This window comes from Mandrillus leucophaeus, unplaced genomic scaffold (genome assembly GCF_000951045.1).
Source record: "Mandrillus leucophaeus isolate KB7577 unplaced genomic scaffold, Mleu.le_1.0 Scaffold587, whole genome shotgun sequence".
In the NCBI taxonomy this organism is placed as follows: Eukaryota; Metazoa; Chordata; class Mammalia; order Primates; family Cercopithecidae; genus Mandrillus; species Mandrillus leucophaeus.
In genome coordinates, this window is record NW_012106330.1 from 65024 (window position 1) to 88386 (window position 23363).

Consider the following 23363-nt stretch of genomic DNA (forward strand, 5'->3'; position numbering starts at 1 on the left):
GTTCTCTTTCATATGTGGGAGCTAAAGTGGATTTCATGAAGATAAGAGAATAAATTGGTGGCTACCAGAGGCCCGGAAGCAGGGAAAGGAGGAAAGAAGGGGGAAAAAAATAATATAAATGTATTTAAAATATAAGGCTGGGTGTGGTGGCTCACGCCTGTAATCCTAGGACTTTGGGAGGCCAAGGTGGGCAGATCACCTAAGGTCAGGAGTTTGAGACCAGCCTGGCCAAAATGGTGAAACCTCATCTCTACTAAAAATACAAAAATTAGCCCGGCGTGGTGGCAAGTGCCTGTAGTCCCACTACTTGGGAGGCTGAGGTGAAAGAATCACTTGAACATGGGAGGCAGAGATTGCAGTGAGCCAAGATCGCATTACTGCACTCCAGTCTGACTGACAGAGAGAGACTCTGTCTCAAAAAAAAAAAAAAAAAAAGTGTATATTAAAAAATGATAGCTCAGGTGCTCATGCCTATAATCCCAGCACCTTACAAGGCCAAGGCAGGGAGGATTACTTGAGCCCAGGAATTCAAGACCAGCCTGGGAAACATGGTGAGACCCTGTTTCCACAAAAAGTTAAAAACATTACCAGGCATGGTGCCTGGGACTATAGGTGTGTGCCTACAGTCTCAGCTACTTGGGAGGCTGATGTGGGAGGACTGCTTAAGCCCAGGAGGTAAAGGCTGCAGTGAGCCTCGATTGTGCCACTGCACCCCAACCTGTGCTACAGAGCAAGACCCTATCTCAAAAACAAAACAAAACAAACAAAAAAATTAATTGAAATGATAAAAATGGTAAATTAGATATGTATATTTTATCTCGATAATTTTTTTTAAAAAAATAAAGTACCTTTCGATTCTTTTTGCCTATTACACTCTTACAGATTAACTAGCTCCTAAACAAAATGGATTATTTGTCATTCCTTGAATACATCTCACTCATGCCTGTTTACCTCTGTCTGGAATACTGTTCCTCATCTCCATTTTTACTTAAACAAATACTACTAATCTTTCAGGGACATATTCATATATATTTTCCATGAAACCTCCATGATAGCCCTAAACAAATAAGATCTCTCCATTCTCTGAATTACCAAATAATTTTAACAAACTTATATTGCACATATAAAGTATCAAATAATGTTCCAATCATGTTACAAATCCTTATAAAATAATCCTATGAGGCAAGTTATCTTTGTTTGTTTTTTATTTTTTTTGAGACAGAGTTTTGCTCTTGTTGCCCAGGCTGGAGTGCAATGGTGCGATCTCGGCTAACTGCAAACTCCGCCTCCCGGGTTCAAGCGATTCTCCTGTGTCAGCCTCCCGAGTAGCTGGAATTACAGGCATGTGCCACCATACCCAGCTAATTTTGTATTTTCAGTAGAGACGGGGTTTCACCATGTTGGTCAGACTAGTCTTGAACTCCCGACCTCAGGTGATCCACCCGCCTTAGCCTCCCAAAGTGCTGGAATTACAGGCATGAACCACCATGTCTGGCCATCTTTATTTTATAGATGAAGAAACTGACACACAGAGACATTCAGTAACTTGCCCAAGGTCACACAGCTCATAAGTCGCAGAGCCAGGATTTGAACCCAAGCAGGTCAGCTCTAGACAATGCTTTTAACTACTATGCTGTGCCCCTCTTATTGGTACCTATTTGATGCCCTACATTCTGGAGTTGTTAATATACTTCCCCATATCCCCGGCAGCAGGCATTATGTTGCTTGAGCACAAAGTATTATCCAATTTATTCTATATCCCTCTGTATTTCACCTACAAAAACATTCTGTACACAAGGGGAGGGGGAAGTTTAATAACCACAAAAGAGCTCAGTACAAGGCTGAGTATATACTAGGTGCTAAATGAACACATATTCAGTAACTAACCAAGCATGGTGCTATGCTAGGCTCTGGAGATACCAAGATGAGTAAGACATGATTACTGTTTTCAGGGAACTGGAAAAACAGGGTTATACAGCTATAAATACCGCTGCTGCTTTGTCTGTTTCCACTAGGTGACTGTATCCAGTTTCATGGCTTTAAATATCGTCTATAAGCTCATGTTGCCCAGCTTTTATTTTCAGTCCTGACATGTCCCTTGAGTATATGCAATTACTCTTTTGACATCTTCCTCATGGATGTCTAACATGCATCTTACTAGGCCCCAAATAGAACTCCTTCTATTCACTATTGATCTTTCACTGTTGCAGCTTAACAATGAAATAAGGTATGTTAAACTGCTCTTCAAGTTACACAGTACTAGACAAGTATATTTTTCTCACAAAAACCCTTAGTTTTTTCTAGTTGACTTCCAGTTATTATTTTTTATTTACATTTTGCTCCAGAGTGATCCTTCCAAAATATAAATTTGATCATGTAGTCCTTGCTTAAAATCCTTCAATGGCTAGTCATTCCTTCCTTAGGCTTGCATCTAACATTTTCAGCATTATTGCCTTCCTCTCTAGCTCATCTCTGCCACTTATAGATGAACATATTCCATTTATACCAATTTACTTAGCATTGTCTCACAATTGCACGACCGTATGAAAATCTTCACATGCAGTTTGAGAGTTTACTCCTGGCTGGGCGCGGTGGCTCACGCCTGCAATCTCAGCACTTTGGGAGGCTGAGGTGGGCGGATCACAAGGTCAGGAGTTCGAGACCAGCCTGACCAACATGGTGAAACCCCGTCACTACTAAAAATAGAAAAATCAGCTGGGTGTGGTGGTGTCTGCCTGTAATCCCAGCTACTGAGGAGGCTGAGGCAGGAGAATCACTTGAACCCGCGAGGCAGAGATGGCAGTGAGCCAGGATCACACCACTACACTTCAGCCTGGGCGACAGAGTGAGACTTCCATCTCAAGAAAAAAGAGAGAGAGAGAGTTTATTCCCAGGACGTATGTCCTATGGTGGTTGTCTTACCACATTTTTTTTTTAAATATATAATTGTTAAAGACAATATATATTCAGGGTGTACAACACGATGATTTCATACACATATACACTGTGTGATGATGACTCACCATTGTTTCTTACCTCTTGCTATAGTCCATTGCTCGCTCCTTGCTTTCTTCCCTCCGTTTCTTTAGATTTCCTCAACTTTAAATCCTGTTTTGCTTATCAGATTTTACTGATTTTAGTGCTTTCTTATATTTCAGAATTTCTTACTTTTTTTAATGTAGGAGAAGCAATCAATTCCAACTAAATTACAAAATTTCCTGAATATCATCTTGTTATATCAACTCTGTTAGTTGAATCCTGGCTAACTAAAGTTCGTTATATGATAAGGAACAGGAAATGACTTACATTGAGAAAAGCTGAAGAAGCCACTCTACCAGCTGCTACAATAAAATCCATAATAAGCATTGTGGCACCAGGCAAACCAAGTGAAAAAAACTGAGGTGAGCAGTGTTTGATGATTGTATTGACAATATCCTTAGAATAAAGAAGGAAAAAAGAATATCACATATGTAATCTTGAGTATCAGCTAATCAGTATCATTAAAAATAGATAATATATGAAATAATAAAAAAGGTAATTACTGTACATTGGCTAATTGGAAAGACTAATTTCAATTCTTCCAAATAATCCATGCTTAATATTATATTCTATCAATGGAAAGTAAACTGAAAATACATTCATTTAACTGGCATAAATAACAGCATTTTTTTCACACTAGAGATTAAGGAAGGCTCTTTGCTTCAGAAGGTTAAAAGTACAAGGCCCACACAATGTAAAACTAAACTGCATAGCAGTTTTCTCCTGTCACCTAGTTGCTTCTGTGCAATAACTCTGGTTTCTGAATCCACATGACCTGTTATGTGACAATGGAAAGATTCTCTTTTTAAAATAAACTGAAGTCCTTTAATGACAGGTATCTAGCCTCAGAAATCTAGACCTAGGCACTTTTAAGGGAATGTTCCTAACCTGATTATTAATTTACTTTGTCTTTGGAATTTACTATGAGGATACAGTGTATTCAGTTGTATTATTCAGTACAACTTATCTTAAACAAAAGCTCTCTTTTTCTAGTAATCAAGAGAGTTATTTTTTGAGACATGTTTACAAGGTAGCACACTAATTTTAAATTAATGCAAAAAGTTTTTTCATTTTTCAGAAAGATACTATCACCTTTAATATTAATATACTCTCTAAATGACCTACGAGTTGATCATATTAGGATAAACATATTTACATTATTTTGACTTGCAATCTCCTACGCTTTTTAGTTTATGGCCGAGATCAAGACTCCCAAAGTAATTCTAAGGTTACATTTATGACTATTTAATGATTATAACTCATATAATTATCAAATCAATGTACGCTATGCCAATATAATTGACAGTAATAAGAAAATGTGATGTGCTGATTCTTAGACTGCAAAATACCTGACTGTTGCATGACTAGATAAACAAATCCATATGCCTCAAGTATCAGTCACAAAATGTCTAAGAGTAGGTACATTAGAACATTAAAGGAAGGTGTCAGCCTAAGCAAAGGATGGTTTAATTGCTTCAAAAAGTGAACTGGTTGGTACAACATTAAAGATGGAGGACTACCTCAATCCTCTACCTACAATAATAGCTTGATTTTTCAACCATGTTTCAAGAACAAATAAGGTCATAAAATTGAAGTAAATTGTATATAAATCACTAAATAAGGGGGAGAGTTTAACTTCTAGACCTTAAAAGGCAAGAGTTAAACAGAATCAAGAATCAAAGATAATATGATATAAACTACTTCTTAGATAATATATATATAGTTACCTGGTCAATATGAAGTAATCCACAATGCATTATATTGTAGAAATGTGTTAAAAAATCTCTATTTGGAGAAACATCTTGTCTTCTTTTCATTGTATTACAAATAAGTTTATATGCATGTAATTTACCTTGTTTATATTTGTCAGTCAACATGGTTGCCTAAAATTAAAAGATCAGTTTTAATGTTCAAAAAGAAATACTATTTGCTAAATAACTTAAGCAACTGAATATGGCAAACAATGTATATAATCTCATTTATTTCCATGTTGGCCTAATTTCTTTAATGAACTAAAAATCAGGATTACTGAAATTATCATCATCCAAAATGATACAATGTAGGTATAACCATAAACTGTTCCACTTAGGAAAATGTACCAAACATATCAATACTTAAAATAATTAAATATTTTGGCTGGGCACAGTGGCTTAAGCCTGTAATCCCAGCACTTTGGCAGGCCAAGGCAGAAGGTTCTCTTGAGGCCACGAGTTTGAGACCAGCCTGGGCAACATAAAGAGACTGTCTTTACAAAAAAATAAAAAATTAGCCAGGCATGGTGGCACACGCCTGTAGTAGTTCCAGCTACTTGGAAGGCTGAGGTGGGAGGATTGCTTGAGCCCAGGAGTTCAAGGCTGCAGTGAGCTGTGATCGTGCCACTGCACTCCAGACTGGGTGACAGAGCGAGGCCCTGTCTTTTAAAAAACAAACAAAAAAGAATTAAAACTTTATTTTTAAGACGGAGTTTCGCTCTCGTCGCACAGGCTGGAGTGCAATGGTGCCATCTCAGCTCACTGCAACCTCCGCCTCCTGGGTTCAAGCGATTCTCCTGCCTCAGCCTCCCGAGTGGCTGGGATTACAGGCGCCCACCACCATGCCCAGCTGATTTTTTGTATTTTTAGTAGAGACGGGTTTCACCATGTTGGCCAGGCTGGTCTCAAACTCCTGACCTCAGGTGATCCACCTGGCTCAGCCTCCCAAAGTGCTGGGTTTACAGGCGTGGGTCACCTCACCAGGTCACAACTTTTAACACACAGCATACTCTGTGATACAACTCGAAGTTTATAATTCAGTTAAATACAACACAGACATACCTCTCTATATTCACTTTTGTTTTATGAAATAATCAACAGCAATATATCCCGACTAATTTTAGCATGCTCACCCTCTTCTCTATGTAATGCCTAATGACTTCCTAAGGATACTGCTTAAAAAGTTAAGTGCTCTAGGAGTCTATATAATAGCCAAAATCTCTATAAAATGTTTAAGAGTTACTAAATGAAAAATTTTAAACTCATATTTTATATATTAAGCTTACCTTAAAAAGCCAAGGTGTGAGAATTCTCAGTGGAGGAATTAAAACTGGTGGAGAAGGGGAGGTCAGATTATCAGTTGAAATGCCAAGGTTATCTCTAATCTGTAATTTTCAAATAAAAAGAAACAAACTTACGAAAACTGTTATCTCTTCCAGTTTACCTTAAACTGAAGTTCAAATCCAGTTTCTACACTTATTATTTAATTACAATTAAGTGACTTCACCATGCCGGGTACCAGTTTATCTACAGTCAAAAAGGGTGTCACAAATGGTTTCTAAGGCTTCTTCTATTTTTAAATATTTTTATTTTCTTCTCCACTTATATCCTCTATTTCTTTTTACCTTAGCTAGATTCTGCCAAAGTTCACAGAGGTAATCAAAAACTTGAGCATGTATTTCAGGATCCATGATTGAATTTACATCTCCCAAAATGCCTAGCATTCTTCGCCACATTACAGTAGCAACATCAGCATGCCATCCAGTCAGAGTACCTCCTGCCATCACACTACAACATTCTGATGGAAATTCACTAATTTCTATAGAAAAAAAATATATAGTGTCAGCCATTTTTCAGTGAACTGAACATAAAACCCCCCAAGAAACCAAGCTAAATTAACAATCTTAAATATCTACAGAAGTGAATAAAAGAAATGTCAACATACATTTTTTTTTCCTGATAAGGTCAAAACCTCACTTATTATTATGAGATAATAAGGAATTATTATAAGATAATTACTATGTCAACAGCTAGTTATTCAATAGTGCTTCTATGTAACTACTACTCACTTTGCAGACAGAGAGATTTCTATCTATGCCAAATAGAGAAATCTATGTTGGATAAAAACATCAAATTTATAAGCACATATTCTCACTTTTATCTAACAGCTACTTCAGGTTATATCATCAAATTAATGGAAAACCTCAGGCTAAAGGCAGATCATGTAGGAAGCCTTCATAAGCCTTTTCTTTGTAGCTACATCCCAGACCAGCACTAAGAGTTAGCATAATGGCATGAAAAATAAACTTTTTTTTTTTTTTTGAGATAGAGTCTTGCACTCTCTCCTGGGCTGGAGTGCAATGGCACAATCTCGGCTCACTGCAACCTCTGCCTGCTGGGTTCACGCAATTCTCCTGCCTCAGCCTCCCAAGTAGCTGGGATTACAGGTGCACACCACCATACCCGGCTAATTTTTTTGTAGTTTTAGTTGAAACCGGGTTTCACTATGTTGGCCAGACTGGTCTCGAACTCCTGACCTAGTGATCCGCCCACCTTGGCCTCCCAAAGTGCTGGGATTACAGGCGTGAGCCACCGCACCCGACTGAAAAATAAACATTTTAACTAAAATTTAAACATAATCAAAATTACCATAATTGTATTTTGCCTACTAATACGGGCAAGATTATAAGAAAGATAGGTAACCTTAGTTCTAGTCTCTTTCTGCTACTAATTATGTGTTATAAAAGTTATTTAATAACCTCTCTAAGGATACATGTCCTCATCTGTAAAATAGATGGTTTTGCTAGATATCATTATAGGTTGCCTCCAGCTTAAAAAAAAATCCATTATTCTACTCAATATATATAATGGAAAAGGCTATAGAAAATAATTAAAAAGTCAACAGAGATATCTATGCATCTAAAGAACTTTGGGAACTAAAAATTTTGTAGACTGAAAGAACCATAAAGTTATGATTTCTCACGCTTGAAAACATTCCAACATATTGAGAATTTATAATAATTTAATTCTTAGTACATGTGTATTCTTTACTCCTAATGGTTTTTTTCTCTTTGCATATAAAGTATACAACTGACTGTATTATTAAAAAGGTACTAGTCTTTCTCCATTACAAAAAAAAAAAAAGGCTTCTTGTGTAAAACCACTAAAACAAACGAAACACACTGAAGTGTTAACCATTGATGCTAATGCCTCCCTACTCCAGAACACCTTCATAATACAATGATAAATCAACTGATTTGCCTCTACCTTATCCTTCTCAAAGCTAACAAAATTTTAAATGATTAAAAAGCAAGCAACAATGTGTGGTCTTTGATTAAATCCTTTTTTTTTTTTTTTTTTGAGACAGAGTCTCACTGTCACCCAGGTTGGAGTGCAGTGGCACGACCTCAGTTCACTGCAACCTCCACCTCTCAGGTTCAAGCAATTTTCCTGCCTCAGCCTTCTGAGTAGCTGGGATGACAGGCGCGTGTCACCATGATCGGCTAATTTTTGTATTTTTAGTAGAGATAGGGTTTCACCATGTTGACCAGAGTGGTCTCAAACTCCTGACCTCAGGTGATACACCTGGCTTGGCCTCCCAAAGTGCTAGGATGACAGGCATCAACCACGGTACCCGGCCTGATTAAATTCTTTATTGGATTGCTGATGGTGTGGTGTAGCTATAAAGGGCGTTATTAGGACAATTGAGGACTTATGACTATAGACTAAAATAACACCTATGTATCTATGTTAAATATCATGAATGTGGCCATTATATTGTGATTATGCAGAAAACATACACTTATTATTAGGACATATCCACTAATGTGTTTAGGTCTGAAGGATCTGATATTTGCAATTTCCTATTATATGCCTCAGCAAAAAAAAAAAAAAAAAGGTTCAGGGGACATGTGGGAAGGGCAGGGTATTTTGTGCATATATGTGCTGTGTGTATATATAGACAAAGTGGCAAAATATTAATTGATGAATTTATATAAAGGGTTTATGTGTGTTCATTTTACTAGCCTTGAAACTCTTCTATAACTTTGAAGTTTTTTTCCAAATGTTGGGGAAATAACTGTAAACAAATAAACAACTGCAGATCAAAGGAGAAAAAGAAAAGATCAGAAAGAATCCAAAAACTAGAAAATTAGGGCTATATAATTACAAGGCAATTGCATGTTAACGAATGGGTCCCTTGGGCCGGGTGTGGTGGCTCACAGCTGTAATCTTGGGAGGCCAAGGCAGGCGGGTCACTTGAGCTCAGGAGCTTGAGACCAGCCTGGCCAACATGGCGAAACCTCGCCTCTACAGACAATTTTAAAAGAAATGGGCCTTTTAAAAAAAAGTTCAGAAGTTATATAGTTTTAAATTTCTTCCTTTGGTCAGAGAATAAATGTGCTACCTTACCAATGAAAACTAGCTTTTTATTCATTGTAAATATCTCATTAACTGTGTCTTTGACCAATTTATGGTATATTTGCAAAATGTCTAACTGATGTTTGTTACATCATACAAAATCTAGCAAAAATAACCTTTAAAAAAAAACTTGGCAGTTACTTAGGTTTCCCAAGTCACTTTTTAACATTTACTTGAAAATATTCATCTGGACCTCTACTTTTAAATTAAATTTAGTTGATACATTTGCTGAATCAAAATAAAAAAATGGTTTAAAAAATTGTTTCACTGAAAGCTTGACTAACAAGTGATAATGTTACTATGTTCTCCTATGGGTTACTAGGTTCTTTAGGTATAAAACTAAGAATAAGGATGCCAAATTATGTATTTCCTGTTTTAGGAAACACTACCAATATCAATAAATGATAATACAGTACTTGAAAATAATGCAATAACTAAGTTGAGGACCCTAATCAACTATAATAAAACGAGTAAAACTCAGACAACAAATATCTTTAAGAACAAGAAAAAGTTATATTAACAAATTTCCAAAGGACTTAGAAAAGTCCAAAATATTTACAATAATCATATATAATCAAATATAAGATGCCTTATTTATGATCTCCTGACACTGATGCCCTAAAAGAAAAAAGGTAAATATCTAATTTTGAAATATTGCCTAGATCATCTGGTGTCTGAAGAACAGAGTGGTGGAGCTTCTCATCGAGCTGCAGATCCTTCTGTTCCATGTGATCTATATTCAACGTAGAAGGGGAAGGCGTCTGTGACCTGGAGCCCAGAGGTGAATGGACTGGGGAAGCACTTTCTGAACCTGTAAATATAATTTCATAAAATTACCGTAAAGAGTATTCAATATCCTACCTAAGATGTAATGTTTAACACCCTAAATAAAACAAATTTTAAACACCGAAAGATAAAATCAGTTATAAACTGGCTTTACAACTGGAGGTCACGAAAATCATAATATTGTACAAGCTTTTATATCTAGGAGTCTTGCCTCATGTCTACCATGGGACTATTGATAGTATAGAATCAAGACTGGATGTACCAAATGACAGGAGCCATTAGTGAAAGTAAGAATATCTACTCCCATTTCTGGCCCAGCTATAGAAACTCTAGTACCCACTGTCATTCTATTTCACTTAATTCAGAGTTGGAGCAATTTAAGAACTGAGGCACTTGCTCACTGCTGCTCTATATGTGACTATCAATCCTTGGTTTACAGTGGTCCTTCAGTCTCTCCCACATCCCGACTTCCCCCTCCCAATCCATTCTCCATAAGGCAGCAAAAAGATCTAAAAATCTAGTTTGATCCTGTCACTTCCTCATTTAAAATCCTTTAGTGGCCCCTCACTGGCCTCAGCATAAGCCCCAACTTCCTAGTATGGTTCTCAAGTCTCTCTGTAACTTTCTTTCTTCTTCACAACCCACCTAGAACTTTTATGCCCAATTATGGAAAGTAAACTACTTGTATTTATTAGAGCATTATTACATCATACCTCTGGCTTTTTCCTTTGCATGAAGCCCTAATCTTCTTTTCGAAGCCTACTCCTGATCCTGCCAAGTATGATTACAGAGTCTCTGCTAGATGCTCTCACTGAACCTTGCACCTCTCTATTACACCACTCATTACACTGACTTGAAACTGCCCGTTCAATTTTAAATATTCCCCAGTAGAGTATAAACTTTGTAAGAACAGGAATTCTGTTATATACTGTAGTAGTGCTAGTGCCTGGTATAGTACCTGGTACACAGCAGGTACTTTTGTTAACTTAAATAAAGTACAGCACAAATTACTGCTGTATAGAACAACTTGTGGTGGTTATAATATAGTGCTGCTAGTACCAAGCAAGTTGTTAAAACAGTAGGTCTTTTTATTTTAAGCTTCTTGTAGCTGAAAAATATCAATATTTTGAACTCAGTAACTGTAAACCTCTGCCCTCATTACCTCTTTCTACATAGTAAAGCAAAAAATCAATATAAATTAAATACATATAGATGCTCCCTGATTTATGATGGGGTTACACCCCAATAAACTCATTGTAAATTGAAAATATCGTAAGTCAAAATTGCACCTAATACACCTAATCAACTGAACATCATAGCTTAGCCTAGCCTACCCTAAACAAGCTCAGAACACTTAAATTAGCTTACAGTTGGGCAAAATCATCTAACGCAAAGCCTGTTTTGTAATAAAGTATTGATTATCCCATGTAATTTACTGACTACTGTACTGAAAGTGAAAAACAATGGTTGTATGAGCACTTGAAGTATGGCTTCTACTGAATAAGAATTGCTTTCACACCACTGTAAAGTTGAAAAATTGTAAGTTGTTAATCATGGTAAGTCAAGGATGATCTGTATTTATATTAATTCTAAAAAAGTGCAATTCCACATATCATATAGGTGTTTTTTTAAGTAGCACAGTAAGTGCCTAAAAAAGTACATATAGAACTGGATTATGTTATCAGGTGTTATCACAATAATCATATAATCATATGATAATCATATATCAAACGAGTAATCATATGATTCTATCTAGGCTCAATTATGATACATAGCAGGTAGAAAGTTTCCTTTATTTGAGATTTGGAGTAAATTCATATGGCAGAAAAATCATTTGTTAAAGGACAGTTACAGAAACTTAAGTATTCTATATCTTAGGACAAACACATACACATAATGAAAATTATAACCTTATGTTTACCAAAAACTTTTAAGTACATGCCAAAGAGACATCAGCCTTTGGTCAAATGCTTTGAAATATAAACCTCTTTATCTCCATGTATTGTTTTGATCCATAAAAATAGAATTCATTTTTAAGAACTAAGATTTTATTTTATTATTATTATTTTTTTTGGAGACGGAGTCTCACTCTGTTGCCCAGGCTGGAGTGCAGTGGCATGATCTCGCCTCACCGCATCTTCCACCTCCTGGGTTCAAGCAATTCTCCTGCCTCAGCCTCCCAAGTAGCTGGGATTACAGGCGTCCACCACCATGCCTGGCTAATTTTTTGTATTTTTAGTAGAGATGGGATTTCACTGTGTTGGCCAGGCTGGTCTCGAACTCCTGACCTGAGGTGATTCACCCACCCTGGCCTCCCAAAGTACTGGGATTACAGGTGTGAGCCACCACACCAGGCCAAGAACTAAGATTTTAAATAATTTTATATTAGCTATCAGAGAATCACCAGAGAATCACTATTGCCTTTAATTTTATTAATTTACTTTTCTATTTTTTTTTGCTTTTGTTTTTGTTTGAGACAGAGTCTCGCTCTGTCCCCCAGGATGGAGTGCAGTGGTGCAATCTCGGCTCACTGCAAGCTCTGCCTCCTGGTTCATGCCATTCTTCTGCCTCAGCCTTCCGAGTAGCTGGGACTACAGGCACCCGCCACCATGTCCGGCTAATTTTTTGTATTTTTAGTAGAGACAGGGTTTCATCATGTTAGCCAGGATGGTCTCGAGCTCCCGACCTCGTGATCTGCCTGCCTCAGCCTTCCAAAGTGCTGGGATTACAGGCGTGAGCCACTACGCCCAGCCTATTTTATTTTTAAAACTCTATAATGGCTCACTTACTTAAGAGGCTTTTTCCTCTTAAATGGTTTTTTTTTAAAAGCAATAAAACTATTCCTATAAAGATATTCATGACCTAAAAAGAGGTTATTTAATTTTCATTCTTGTGTCCTATACTAGATTTCTTTCGTAATTTCTGAAAACTTTTATATTATAGGAAAATAGATGATTTCAGGAGTACTAACATCCCTTTCATAAAGTACTACTGTGTTAGTAAAATGTATGCAAACTTCACCCTTGGAAAATACTGTACTGAATCATTTATATATTGTGTATATGGAGTTTTATCTTTGCTGAATTTTGTGTCTTTTAAACAGAAATGAATACAACTGCTTTAGTTTCTTAAACAACACCTCTGCACTATTACTAATAGTACTGATTAAGATTAGAATGCCTCATAAAACTTCCCAGTAGAGACCTGAAAATAGTCACTACATAGAGTAAATATAGGTTACATAAATATTAAAAATTCTTAGAAATTAAATTATCCAAAAAACATAAAGGCAAAAGACTTAAAATGAGTTCTCCATATATATCATTTTATTTTTTGGAACTTTTGTTTGGAACTTTATTTTTGATAACTACAGACAATTAAGAAATAAAAAATGTCTTTTTCTTTTATATATGGAAATCTTTTGAAAACACAACAGTCTGATTAATAGCTTAAAGTTTTCATAGTATTAAAATTTGTGTTATAGAACATAAAGCCTACATTTATTTTTTTAAACACATCCACTTTTAAGTATACAGTTATATGAAAATGGCAACTGTACATGGTCTTGTAACCAACATCACAATCAAAATATAAAACAGTTCCATCACCAGAAAAAGTTTTCTTATGCCCATCTGTAGTCAATCCCCTCAACTGACACCTATCCTTTCCAAGTAAGCGGTGATTTACGTTTTCACTACAGTTCTTTCTATCTTAGAATGTTATACACATAGAATAATAAAGTATAATTATGGAGTCTTTTGTATTTGACTTCTTTCATTTAGCACATTTCCAAGATTCACCTATGTTTTTGCATATATTAATATTTAATTTTTTTATTACTGCATATTATTTCAGTGAATATTCAATGAATGAATATACTGCAATGTATCCACTCACCAACTGATGGACATTTGGTTTGTTTTCAATTCTTAAATACTGTGAATAAATCTGCCATGAACTTCTGTGTACAACTGTCCAAGGAAAATACATATCTAAAAATGGTCACATAATAAATGTATGTTTAACTTTAAAAGTTACTGCCATATTTTCCCAGAGTGACTTGATCATTTTACATTCTCACTAGCAATGTATGTGATCCTAGTTGCTCCACACTCATTTTAACACTTTGGATTGTCAGTGTTTTTAACTTGAACAATTTCAGTATATGTAGTAGGATCTCGTTGTGGTTTTTATTTGCATTCCCTGGTTACTATCAATGTTAAGTATCTTTTCATTTACATTTAAGAACAACTAAAGTAAGAGGTATTCATTATAAAATAAGAATTTTCTCTAGTATTCCACTTTGAGTAATTTAAATCCTGTAATGATGGAACTGTAGCTCTAACCCAGTTGGTTCCCATCCTCCACGAGGGCCCCATTCTGCAATGGCGCTGCTAAAGTTCTTATCATCTGGGAAAAAAGGAGGCACGATATGAAAACAGAGAATGGGTTTCTAACTTTTAGAATTCCCCTGGCTCAAATTTCCTCTGTCTGGGTTGCGTGAGGAAATATGCTTGACTAGTTTAGAGATGCAGAAATCACTGCTCCAGTCTTGCAAGTTCCAGCCAACCACAAGATGCAAAACCATCCATGGATAATTAAGCTGGAGTGGATAACCACTCATCAAGGGGAAAACTGTAGCTGGAACCACAGTGAGGCTGGATTATAGAGTGGAACCCCCAAGAACTACGGGCTATTAGCTGCTGAGGCTCACTCTAATCACTTCACTAACATTGCAATAATGTGACTCTGCATTTTACATGATTGGATTTAAGACCCCACTTATCACATTATGGTTGGGTTTGATCACATGTAAAAAGTTTCCAAAAAGCACAAATTACTATCTAAACACAGAATATTAGTACATTGACAAACAGGCCTTCTATTAAGCAGTGTGTTTTATATTTTCTATAATAAATACTTTGCTAAAGAAATCATAAAAATCTAGGTTAACTCTGAATGACAAAGGTAGAGTCCAGTACTTTAAACTTTATTTATTTTAAAAATCACTCCAACTATCTCATGTACTCCATATACATATACATCTATTATGTTCCCATCAAAATTTTTTTTTAATCCTGCAGAAAATGTTGTGCATATATATACAAAATATTGCATAAGATACTACGAGTTCACAGAGTCCTCTGAAGTTTAACCCAGTGAACCTCAGGTCAAGAAACTAATGTCTTTTCTCCCCTTCATTGTTACATAAAGATGAATTAAAAAAAACTAATACTTAAATAGTAATAAGTAATACTTAAAATCTCTCAAAATTTTAATCAAATTCTTCAGAGGTTTAAAAAATACATTAAGAAACACATTCCCATGAATAACTTTACCAGTGATAGTTGCAACTTCAGCAGAGAAAGCTTGCTGATTAAGACTGCTTGTTTCAGAATCTATATGAAGAGTAGTTAGACTAGCCACTTCCTGCTCTTCAGCACTCTGGTGATGGCCAGAACCTGAATCCACATCAGCAGAGGACGTAACCCCAGTGTCAGCTCCAAAGCCAAAATCTACAAGAAGAAATGTTATTATATGAGTCCCAATTACAAAGTAAAAATATTTACAAGAGAGCTAAATCAGCAAAATGATCAAACATAAACATTCCCTGTACATCTATTCTGTTTACATATCACTCAGACAAGTGTAAATAATCTTAATACTCTGAAGATTATAATTAGATCAGAATAGTGTACAAGCCATGAAGGGAGGAAACGTAATTCTCCAACGCATCTCCCAGTTCTTCACAAACTTAGTTCCCAAGGTTTTGACTTCTTTTTTAAGAATTTGGTGCCCTTCACTGACTGCCAAGTGCAATATAGAATTATAGCTGAATAACTAAGTGGTAACAATACAGCACCAAATAATATCACTGATGTTACTGTAACACGGAGCAATTATTCAAGGGAAGTTCTGGGTACTGTAGCATTGAACATAATTCAAATATTTGGTTCTCAAATATGAGTGTGTGAAACAGTGGTAACTCATAATCATGACTGTGTTTTTAGTAACAGGTCCAACCTAAATTATTTTCCTTTCTACAGTTTTGGTCTTAAAAATGTCATTTCTTTTAAGAACGGATCATATATATATTTTTTTAATGCTCTTAATTTGGCAAAATAAAGTAGTAGCTTCGACTTAAGGTGATTCCCTAAAACTTCCTTTGAAATTTCACTGAAAATTGAAATAAAAATAAGTGGGGCCAGGAATGACACCTTGCACCTGTAATCCCAGCTACTCGGAAGGCTGAGGCAGGAGTACTGCTTCAGGCCAGGAGTTCAAGACTAGCCCACACAACATAGCAAGACCCTATCTCTAATTTTTTTTTTTTTTTTTTTCTAATGTGGGAGCCACTGCCTAGGTAACATTGGAGAGGAAGGTGATGGCTACATAATCCGTAAGTCAGTCTTGAATAGAAGACAATCAACATAAAACATAGTATCCAAATAGAAAAGATACTTGCTGTCAAATTTTCGGCCATCATATTGGAAAGCGCTGAAAGAATCCGAATGACTATCTGAGCTGATAAGATCACTGCTCCCTGCACTGGCAGGAGAAGTCCATTCTGAGGGCACACCCGGGTCATCAACAGGGCGCATCTGGTTCTGCTTGTTTAGAATATCAGGGAGGTCTTTGGGAATTTCAAGGCTGCCTGGACTACTTCCTCTTCTTGTCATAGTCTAAAAATTCAAGAAATATTTTACTATTAAAAAAAAGTTTTTATTCTCTTCAAGCATCTGAAACTTTTAATTTCCAAACCATCATAATACATGCTGAGATTTAGAGGCTGAAGTAGGAGTGGAGAACACACTCACCAAATAATCTATGTAACTGAATGGAGCTAGAGCCTGACTTATTGTTGGCCTGCCTAAAGACCGAAATATCATATGATGCTGGGTCTGTGACTCTTAAGCCTCAGTAGGATCCATGCAGTGAATATAAATTAAAACAGCAGAAAGAGAATTTAAGTGGGAAAAAAGCAGCAAACAAAAAAGACAGTGGGAGAGTGGAAAGAATGACAGCAAATATGTCATTCAATGATTTTTATCCACTCAAGGGAAAAAAAGTAAGCCTAAAAAGAAAAAAAAGGAGGGGCTATATAATGGAGTTACAGAGAGGTCAAATCCAAAGAAATATGACAATTTAAAAAAACGAATTCCAGGTCCGGTACAGTGGTTCACTCCAGTAATCCCAGCACTTTGGGAGGCTGAGGTGGGCAGATCACCTGCGATAAGGAGCTCGAGACCAGCCTGGCCAACATGGTGAAACCCTGTCTTTACTAAAAATAGAAAAATTAGCCAGGCATGGTGGCGTGCACCTGTAATCCTAGCTACTCGGGGGGCTGAGGCAGGAGAATTGCTGGAACCCAGGAGACGGAGGCTGCAGTGAGCACTGCACTCCACCCTGGGAGACAAAGCGAGATTCCGTCTCAAAAGGAAAGCAATTCCACGTGTATTTACCCTTCCCTAACAATTAAGCATTATTAGAGATAAAAGAGCCTCTGCTTTCATGTTGCCATAATCCTAACATTCCAGATAAAGATAACTTTTAAGTCTCTTCCAAAGTTATCTAAAATGGTTAAGCAATATTTATGCTAGCAAAACTAATGGGAGCTTGTTCACAAACAGATCTTCAGACAAAAATAAAAATTATATATGTATTTTTATTTTAAATTATATATTAAATTATATTTATTTACTTATGTAACTATGGGAGCTGGGACAGAAGGCCTCCATTGCTATCTTTCCCATTGAGGGCTGGCAGCTGGCACCAGGGTAACCTACGAGCAAAGACAAAAAAAGGGGAGACTAGGAAGGTAGCTGCTTATACCTGTGTACTTGTGCACAGGTACTTGTCTGATCTTTCACCCTGGTGAAAATTATGAGGCTGTTTGTTTTATGTCTTTAGATAAAAAAATATTATAAAAATGTAATTCAAAAATCTTAATTCATAAAAAGGGTTATATTTTGAGGAAAGGTTATTTTGAATAAGAATTCCCATATATAAATTGGCATATGTGTAAAAAGGTACATATCTGTTAGTTTTTCTACCCTCATCTATAAAACCAAATATATAAAATAAAACTTACCGAGGTATTACCACTTCGAAGTCTTTCTGCTATAAACTCATCCATCAGATCAGGAACATTAGCACTGCTGCTGCCAATATCACTATTAAGAGGAGGCAGTTTTTGGCTCATGTCCTCTTTATTGACTAAAAATAAATAAATAACTATATATAGTGAGGAAAAACTTAACTGCATTTTCTAACTTTGAAACAAACAACAACCCAAAACAAAGTATCTTTGCCAATTATTTGCCAAACATGCATTTATGAATAATTTCCCTTCTTTTAGATTTAATTTTAAGAATTAGTAAATTGATATTTACTTTATTTAACTAAGCAGATGTTAGTCAATCTTCAGTATAACTTTAAACAGCAAGAAAGCTTATAGATAAGCACTAGCTGAAGTTAGGTTAATATTGCCTATAAAGAAACTGGTATATTTATCTTTTTTCCTGACTCAATGTTTCTATTTAGAGCCTTAACAATTTATAATTTCCTATTTCCCCCAAAGAATGTTTTCAGGGAATATATCCTTTGAATCTATGCAAAACTCAGTGGGATACAAATGCATTTGAGTATTTATAAATACAAATTCTATGGTTTTGATATACTGCTGTTTCTATCCACTATAAAATCTAATTTTAGTGCTTTAAGAATACAAAGTTGACTTTCACAAAGGTTTTTCTTACAAAAAAAATCCAAAATAGTTATTTTGATTTTTTTAAATCTCTACATTATTAGTATTTTTACCACTTATATTAACAAGAAAGTTTTAGACTTGGGAAACTAACTTACAGAAAATAATATGGTATCTATGTCACTACTATGCTATTGAAAAGTTGATTTCTCTGCAATGAAAGGAAAATGAGCACTGTTTATATTCCTAATAAACTACAAAGTATTTCAGATTAAGAAAATACACTGGTCAGAAGCTCACTGTGAAATACCATTATCTTTATATGACTGGCCAGGCTTTGCTAAGCTGTCAAATACTGCCCTCAGGTGGCATTAATGGCTCAATGCAAGATGCATTATACAGCGTTGTTAATCATGCTAACAAAACCATGTTAAAACAAATAAAATCAAAACCAACCTTACTGCTGAAAGTTAATAGTCTATATACGTAAAGTTATTTTAACTTTGACTCAAGATAGAGAAAACGTTACCATAATCTTGCCTTTTGTTATCTGTCCATAGAGGTTCCATATTTAAATCACGATTGGCTATTGTGAAACCTTTATGTACATTTAAAATCCCAGAAAAAAAGAAAGTAATGAAAGTGTTTCAAGGACACAACTTGCATTCTATATAAATGAATGCAAAACTAAAAGCCTACAGCATGTTTGGAAATGGCTTAAATGAAAAGTGATTAAATTCACTTTGAGATTTAAGAAATAATTTCCTCATCACTGATAGTTAACTATAATGTTGGTGCTGGCTGTAGGACCTTGATTTCTATTATGTTAGTTGTCAAAATAATTTCTATCAAGAAAAAATACAAAACCAAATAGATCAGCAGTAAAAATAAATGAATTCAATTAGAAGTATCTGGTGCCCTTTTAAACTACAGTGGGGTGGGGAAGAAAGCATAATAACTCCTTGGTAAACTTAATTTCCACACTTGTGGTACACACTCAGAAAAATACTTGATTTAGGTAGTCTTTGATAGGTCATTGAAATTTTCCTATATATCCACTTTCCTATGTTGTTCAGCAGCAAAGAGGTTTAACTAAATGCCTTATAAGGGAAATTAGTAATTTAAATAAACATTCTATGCTGGGAAAAATACAGCTGGGAAAAGGCGCATGCATAACCAAACAGAGAGAAAGCAGTGACCATCCCAAAGCTTTTTGATTGCTTATAGCTTGCTTCAGTTGCATTAAGCCAAACTGGTGCTGTCTTTCTCCTTTTGCGCTCTGCACACTGTTAGTGCTCACCTGCAGCTTTCCTTCCAAAATAGCCCATTACATGACTGTACAGATCCCTCAGTGGAGCCTCTGGTGGCATTCTGTTCTGCCTCTGTGGGGAAACATTTGCCTTCGGCTTCGAAAGAGCATGTACAACAGTTTTATAAACGCCACCCAGGGAGCCCTGCTGTAGTCCTGCCTCATGACTTGATGACCTAAGAGTACTACGACTACCTAACTGACTACTTGCAATTCCTTCTTTTTGCAATATGGTGGTGGGAATCTCTGTGGATTCCTTCACTGTTTTACTACTTACTGATGCAGTACCAAGTGTATCTAGAGGTCTGTACACACCAGGTTTTACTAGCTCCGTAGCACTATTTGAGCTGGTATAGGTGTTGCTGGTGCTGCTATTGCTGCTACCACTACTAAAGCCACCGAGCTTCCGCAGTCTCATCTTCCATGGAGCCTCTTTGTTTTCCAGAGGATTATAAAACTGAACGGACTCAGTGGATGGCCTAAAAGTAACATGAACACTATTTCGTTTTTTAGTAGCAATTTTCATGATTTTGGCTCTATGAGTTACTGTTTCAGACAAGCTCCTTTTAGTTGGAGAAAGTTTGCTAGTACTTGTAACATGAGGCATTCTGCGGTTAACAGGTGCTTTTAGTGTTGCTTTCTTGGCACGCATAACATGTGGGACAGTGATTTTTTCATTAATTTGCACACTCTTAAGCTTTTCAACTAGTGTTACATCAACACAAGCATCTAATTCTGTAGCTGCTTGTCTGTACAGATGTTTCCTTTTTTCTTTATCACAAGGGCTATCTGAACTAGGCTCTGATGGCTGTTTATCACTGTTTGGTTGCTTAGATTTTTCAGAAATTTGTGTTCTAATAAAACTGCCTGACTGGTTAGGTGCGATATTACTCATGAAGACAGCTGAGTTTGGTTCTTTCTGAAACTGTAGGTTTTCAGGAGTCCCAACAAAAGAGGTGATATTTTCTGATTCAATTTCCTGATCTGTGCATTCTAATTTATCTAAGGATAACCTTTCAACCCTATTTACTGCAATAGTCACTTCCTGAGAGGCTGGGTCTTTACCTATCTCATTTTTACTATGATTTTCCTGGTTTTCCTTAAAATATTCTTTCAGGGTGGAAAGAAGATCATCATCTCCTTCAAGGTCAATGTACTGGATTTGTTCAAAAGCTGAATCTGCAAGTTCTACTGGACCTATTAAATGACAAAGATGGTCATATATGCTATCACCAACTTCCAGAGAAGACTCTCTACTATGAGTATCAGTGATGTGGCTTTCAGTGGATCTAGTTATTGAAGAAGCCTCTGTGGAACTCTGCAAGCTTGGTGCATGACGGGATGAACTGTCAATGACAGGAACTGCACCTTTGGCTCGTTCAACAGTGAATGGTTCCAAGATGTCAGAAGTGCTGCTACTTCGAGGCAATGGCTGCTCCTCATTCAAAGCACCAAAAACTTCATTTCCAGTTTCTTCACTTTGTGAAAAATGTCTGACTCTAGTTGAGCGGGGAAGTATTTGAGTATCATCAATATCTGTAAAAGAAAAAAAAATTATGTAGAGAAGAACTAGATGAATATAAAAAATAATTATTAATTTCAATAATACCCTAAAGCATATGCTTTAAAATAAAAAAAAAATCTGAGTTTTTGTAAGCTCAATGAAAAAAAATCAAAATACAAATCTGTTTTTTTAAAAAAATGATGGGCACAAGCCAATATAGCATGTAATGTCAATGAATTAGAAAACTACCAAAACACATTTTAAAATGTTAACATGCATAGAAACAGTGAGATGATGAAACATTTGGAAGTGCAGATAAAGATAGAGCTGTGCCAATAAATCAAGCAACTCAAATGCCAATAAATTTTTCCTACTTATTTAAGTTCCACGCAGAAAAAATACACCTTAACACAGAAAGTCGATCCAAGTATCCCACTGTAGACTCTTATAAGGTCTAATAAATCCTCCAACTTCCTTCCCAAAAAGGTAAGAGGCATCTTTTCTTCAAATTTTGCTTCTCTGTTTGATTACATATTAGAAATGAAACTCCCTACCCTCTTCTTAAAGTTCTCTTTGTCAGGAAACTCTTCTCCCAAGGTGTTTTGCTTTATTACAGTATTAAAATCTTATTCACTGACATCAAATAAAGTCAATATATTTTTTAAAAAATCAATTGTATTCTTTTGTTTTTTGGCAAAACCACCACTTAAATCTGCTAGGAAGAAACTTTACCTGCCTGTTATTGGCCCTTTCCATTAAACAACCATCAAGCTCTAAAAACTGTTATCTCTGGCTTCGTACATCTCCTTTTAAGAATTAGAGGCTGGGCATGGTGGCTCACACCAAAATCCCAGCACTTTGGGAGGCTGAGGTGGGCAGATCACCTGAGGTCGGGAGTTCAAGACCAGCCTGACCAACATGGAGAAACCCCATATCTACTAAAAATACAAAACTAGCTAGGCATGGTGGTGCCTGCCTGTAATCCCAGCTACTCAGGAGGCTGAGGCAGGAGAATTGCTTGAACCTGGGAGGCGGAGGTTGTGGTGAGCTGGATCACACCATTGCACTCCAGCCTGGGCAACAAGAGCAAAACTCCATCTCACAAAAGAAAAAAAAAAAGAATTATAGATGATTCTTTATCTAATTTAACTATCTCACAGAGAGATTATCTAATTTATCTCACAGATGAGAAAATTGAAGCCCAGAGAGGTTAAATTACTTTATCAAATTTACAATAAAAAAAGTTTGAGACACAGGCTTAGTGTTGCATATCACCGCATTATTTTCACTGCCTTTCGTGTTAAGTTTATGGTAAACCCTCAAAAATATTTATGAATTTGAAAATCACAGGAAGAAATAATCATTTAACTGTTCAGGTATATACAAATTCTCAACAGGAATTTTGAAAGCAAAATACAATGTCTATGAATCCATCATGGTCTGTAAGTTACCCAGAAATAACAACAACAAAAACATTGTTTTCAGAAGTCAGCAAAATATAATGAGGAAAGGACAGGGTCAAAAAGTCAGCTGTTGCTACTTATTAGGCTTCTTGCAGAAAAGTTAAATGAAACAGAACTATAACTGAACAATCAAATGAGAAAATTTAGATCCAGAGGCAAAGCAGTGACTTGTCCAAGATTACAAAGTAATTTGTTGATTCTTACTCTAGACTTTGAGACTAGTTTCCTCATTTATAAAATGGAGATAGTCATTCGAAGTATTTTTGGGATCCATGCTACTATGGCTGAAAAAGGCTAGTCCTCCTGCAATTTCATTTATATCACCCTCTTTGTATGAGGTCCAAACGGACCTACTTTATACTAAATTGAGATCAACAGAGGTTTG

General features: G+C 36.0%; 1 protein-coding gene across 1 annotated transcript in view; it reads right to left on the minus strand.

The window, feature by feature from the left end:
* Positions 1–23363, minus strand: part of RALGAPA1 (Ral GTPase activating protein, alpha subunit 1 (catalytic)) — a gene marked incomplete at its 3' end in the record, with an annotated part of 204163 nt that overhangs the window by 61724 nt on the left and 119076 nt on the right. The window contains exons 18-26 of the mRNA XM_011999193.1: positions 21380–21547; positions 18088–18212; positions 16462–16678; positions 15335–15511; positions 9868–10020; positions 6416–6609; positions 6077–6175; positions 4767–4922; positions 3307–3435 (exon numbers count right to left, since the gene is read on the minus strand). Coding sequence (XP_011854583.1) covers positions 3307–3435; positions 4767–4922; positions 6077–6175; positions 6416–6609; positions 9868–10020; positions 15335–15511; positions 16462–16678; positions 18088–18212; positions 21380–21547 — 1418 coding nt within the window. The remainder of the gene's footprint in view (positions 1–3306; positions 3436–4766; positions 4923–6076; positions 6176–6415; positions 6610–9867; positions 10021–15334; positions 15512–16461; positions 16679–18087; positions 18213–21379; positions 21548–23363) is intronic.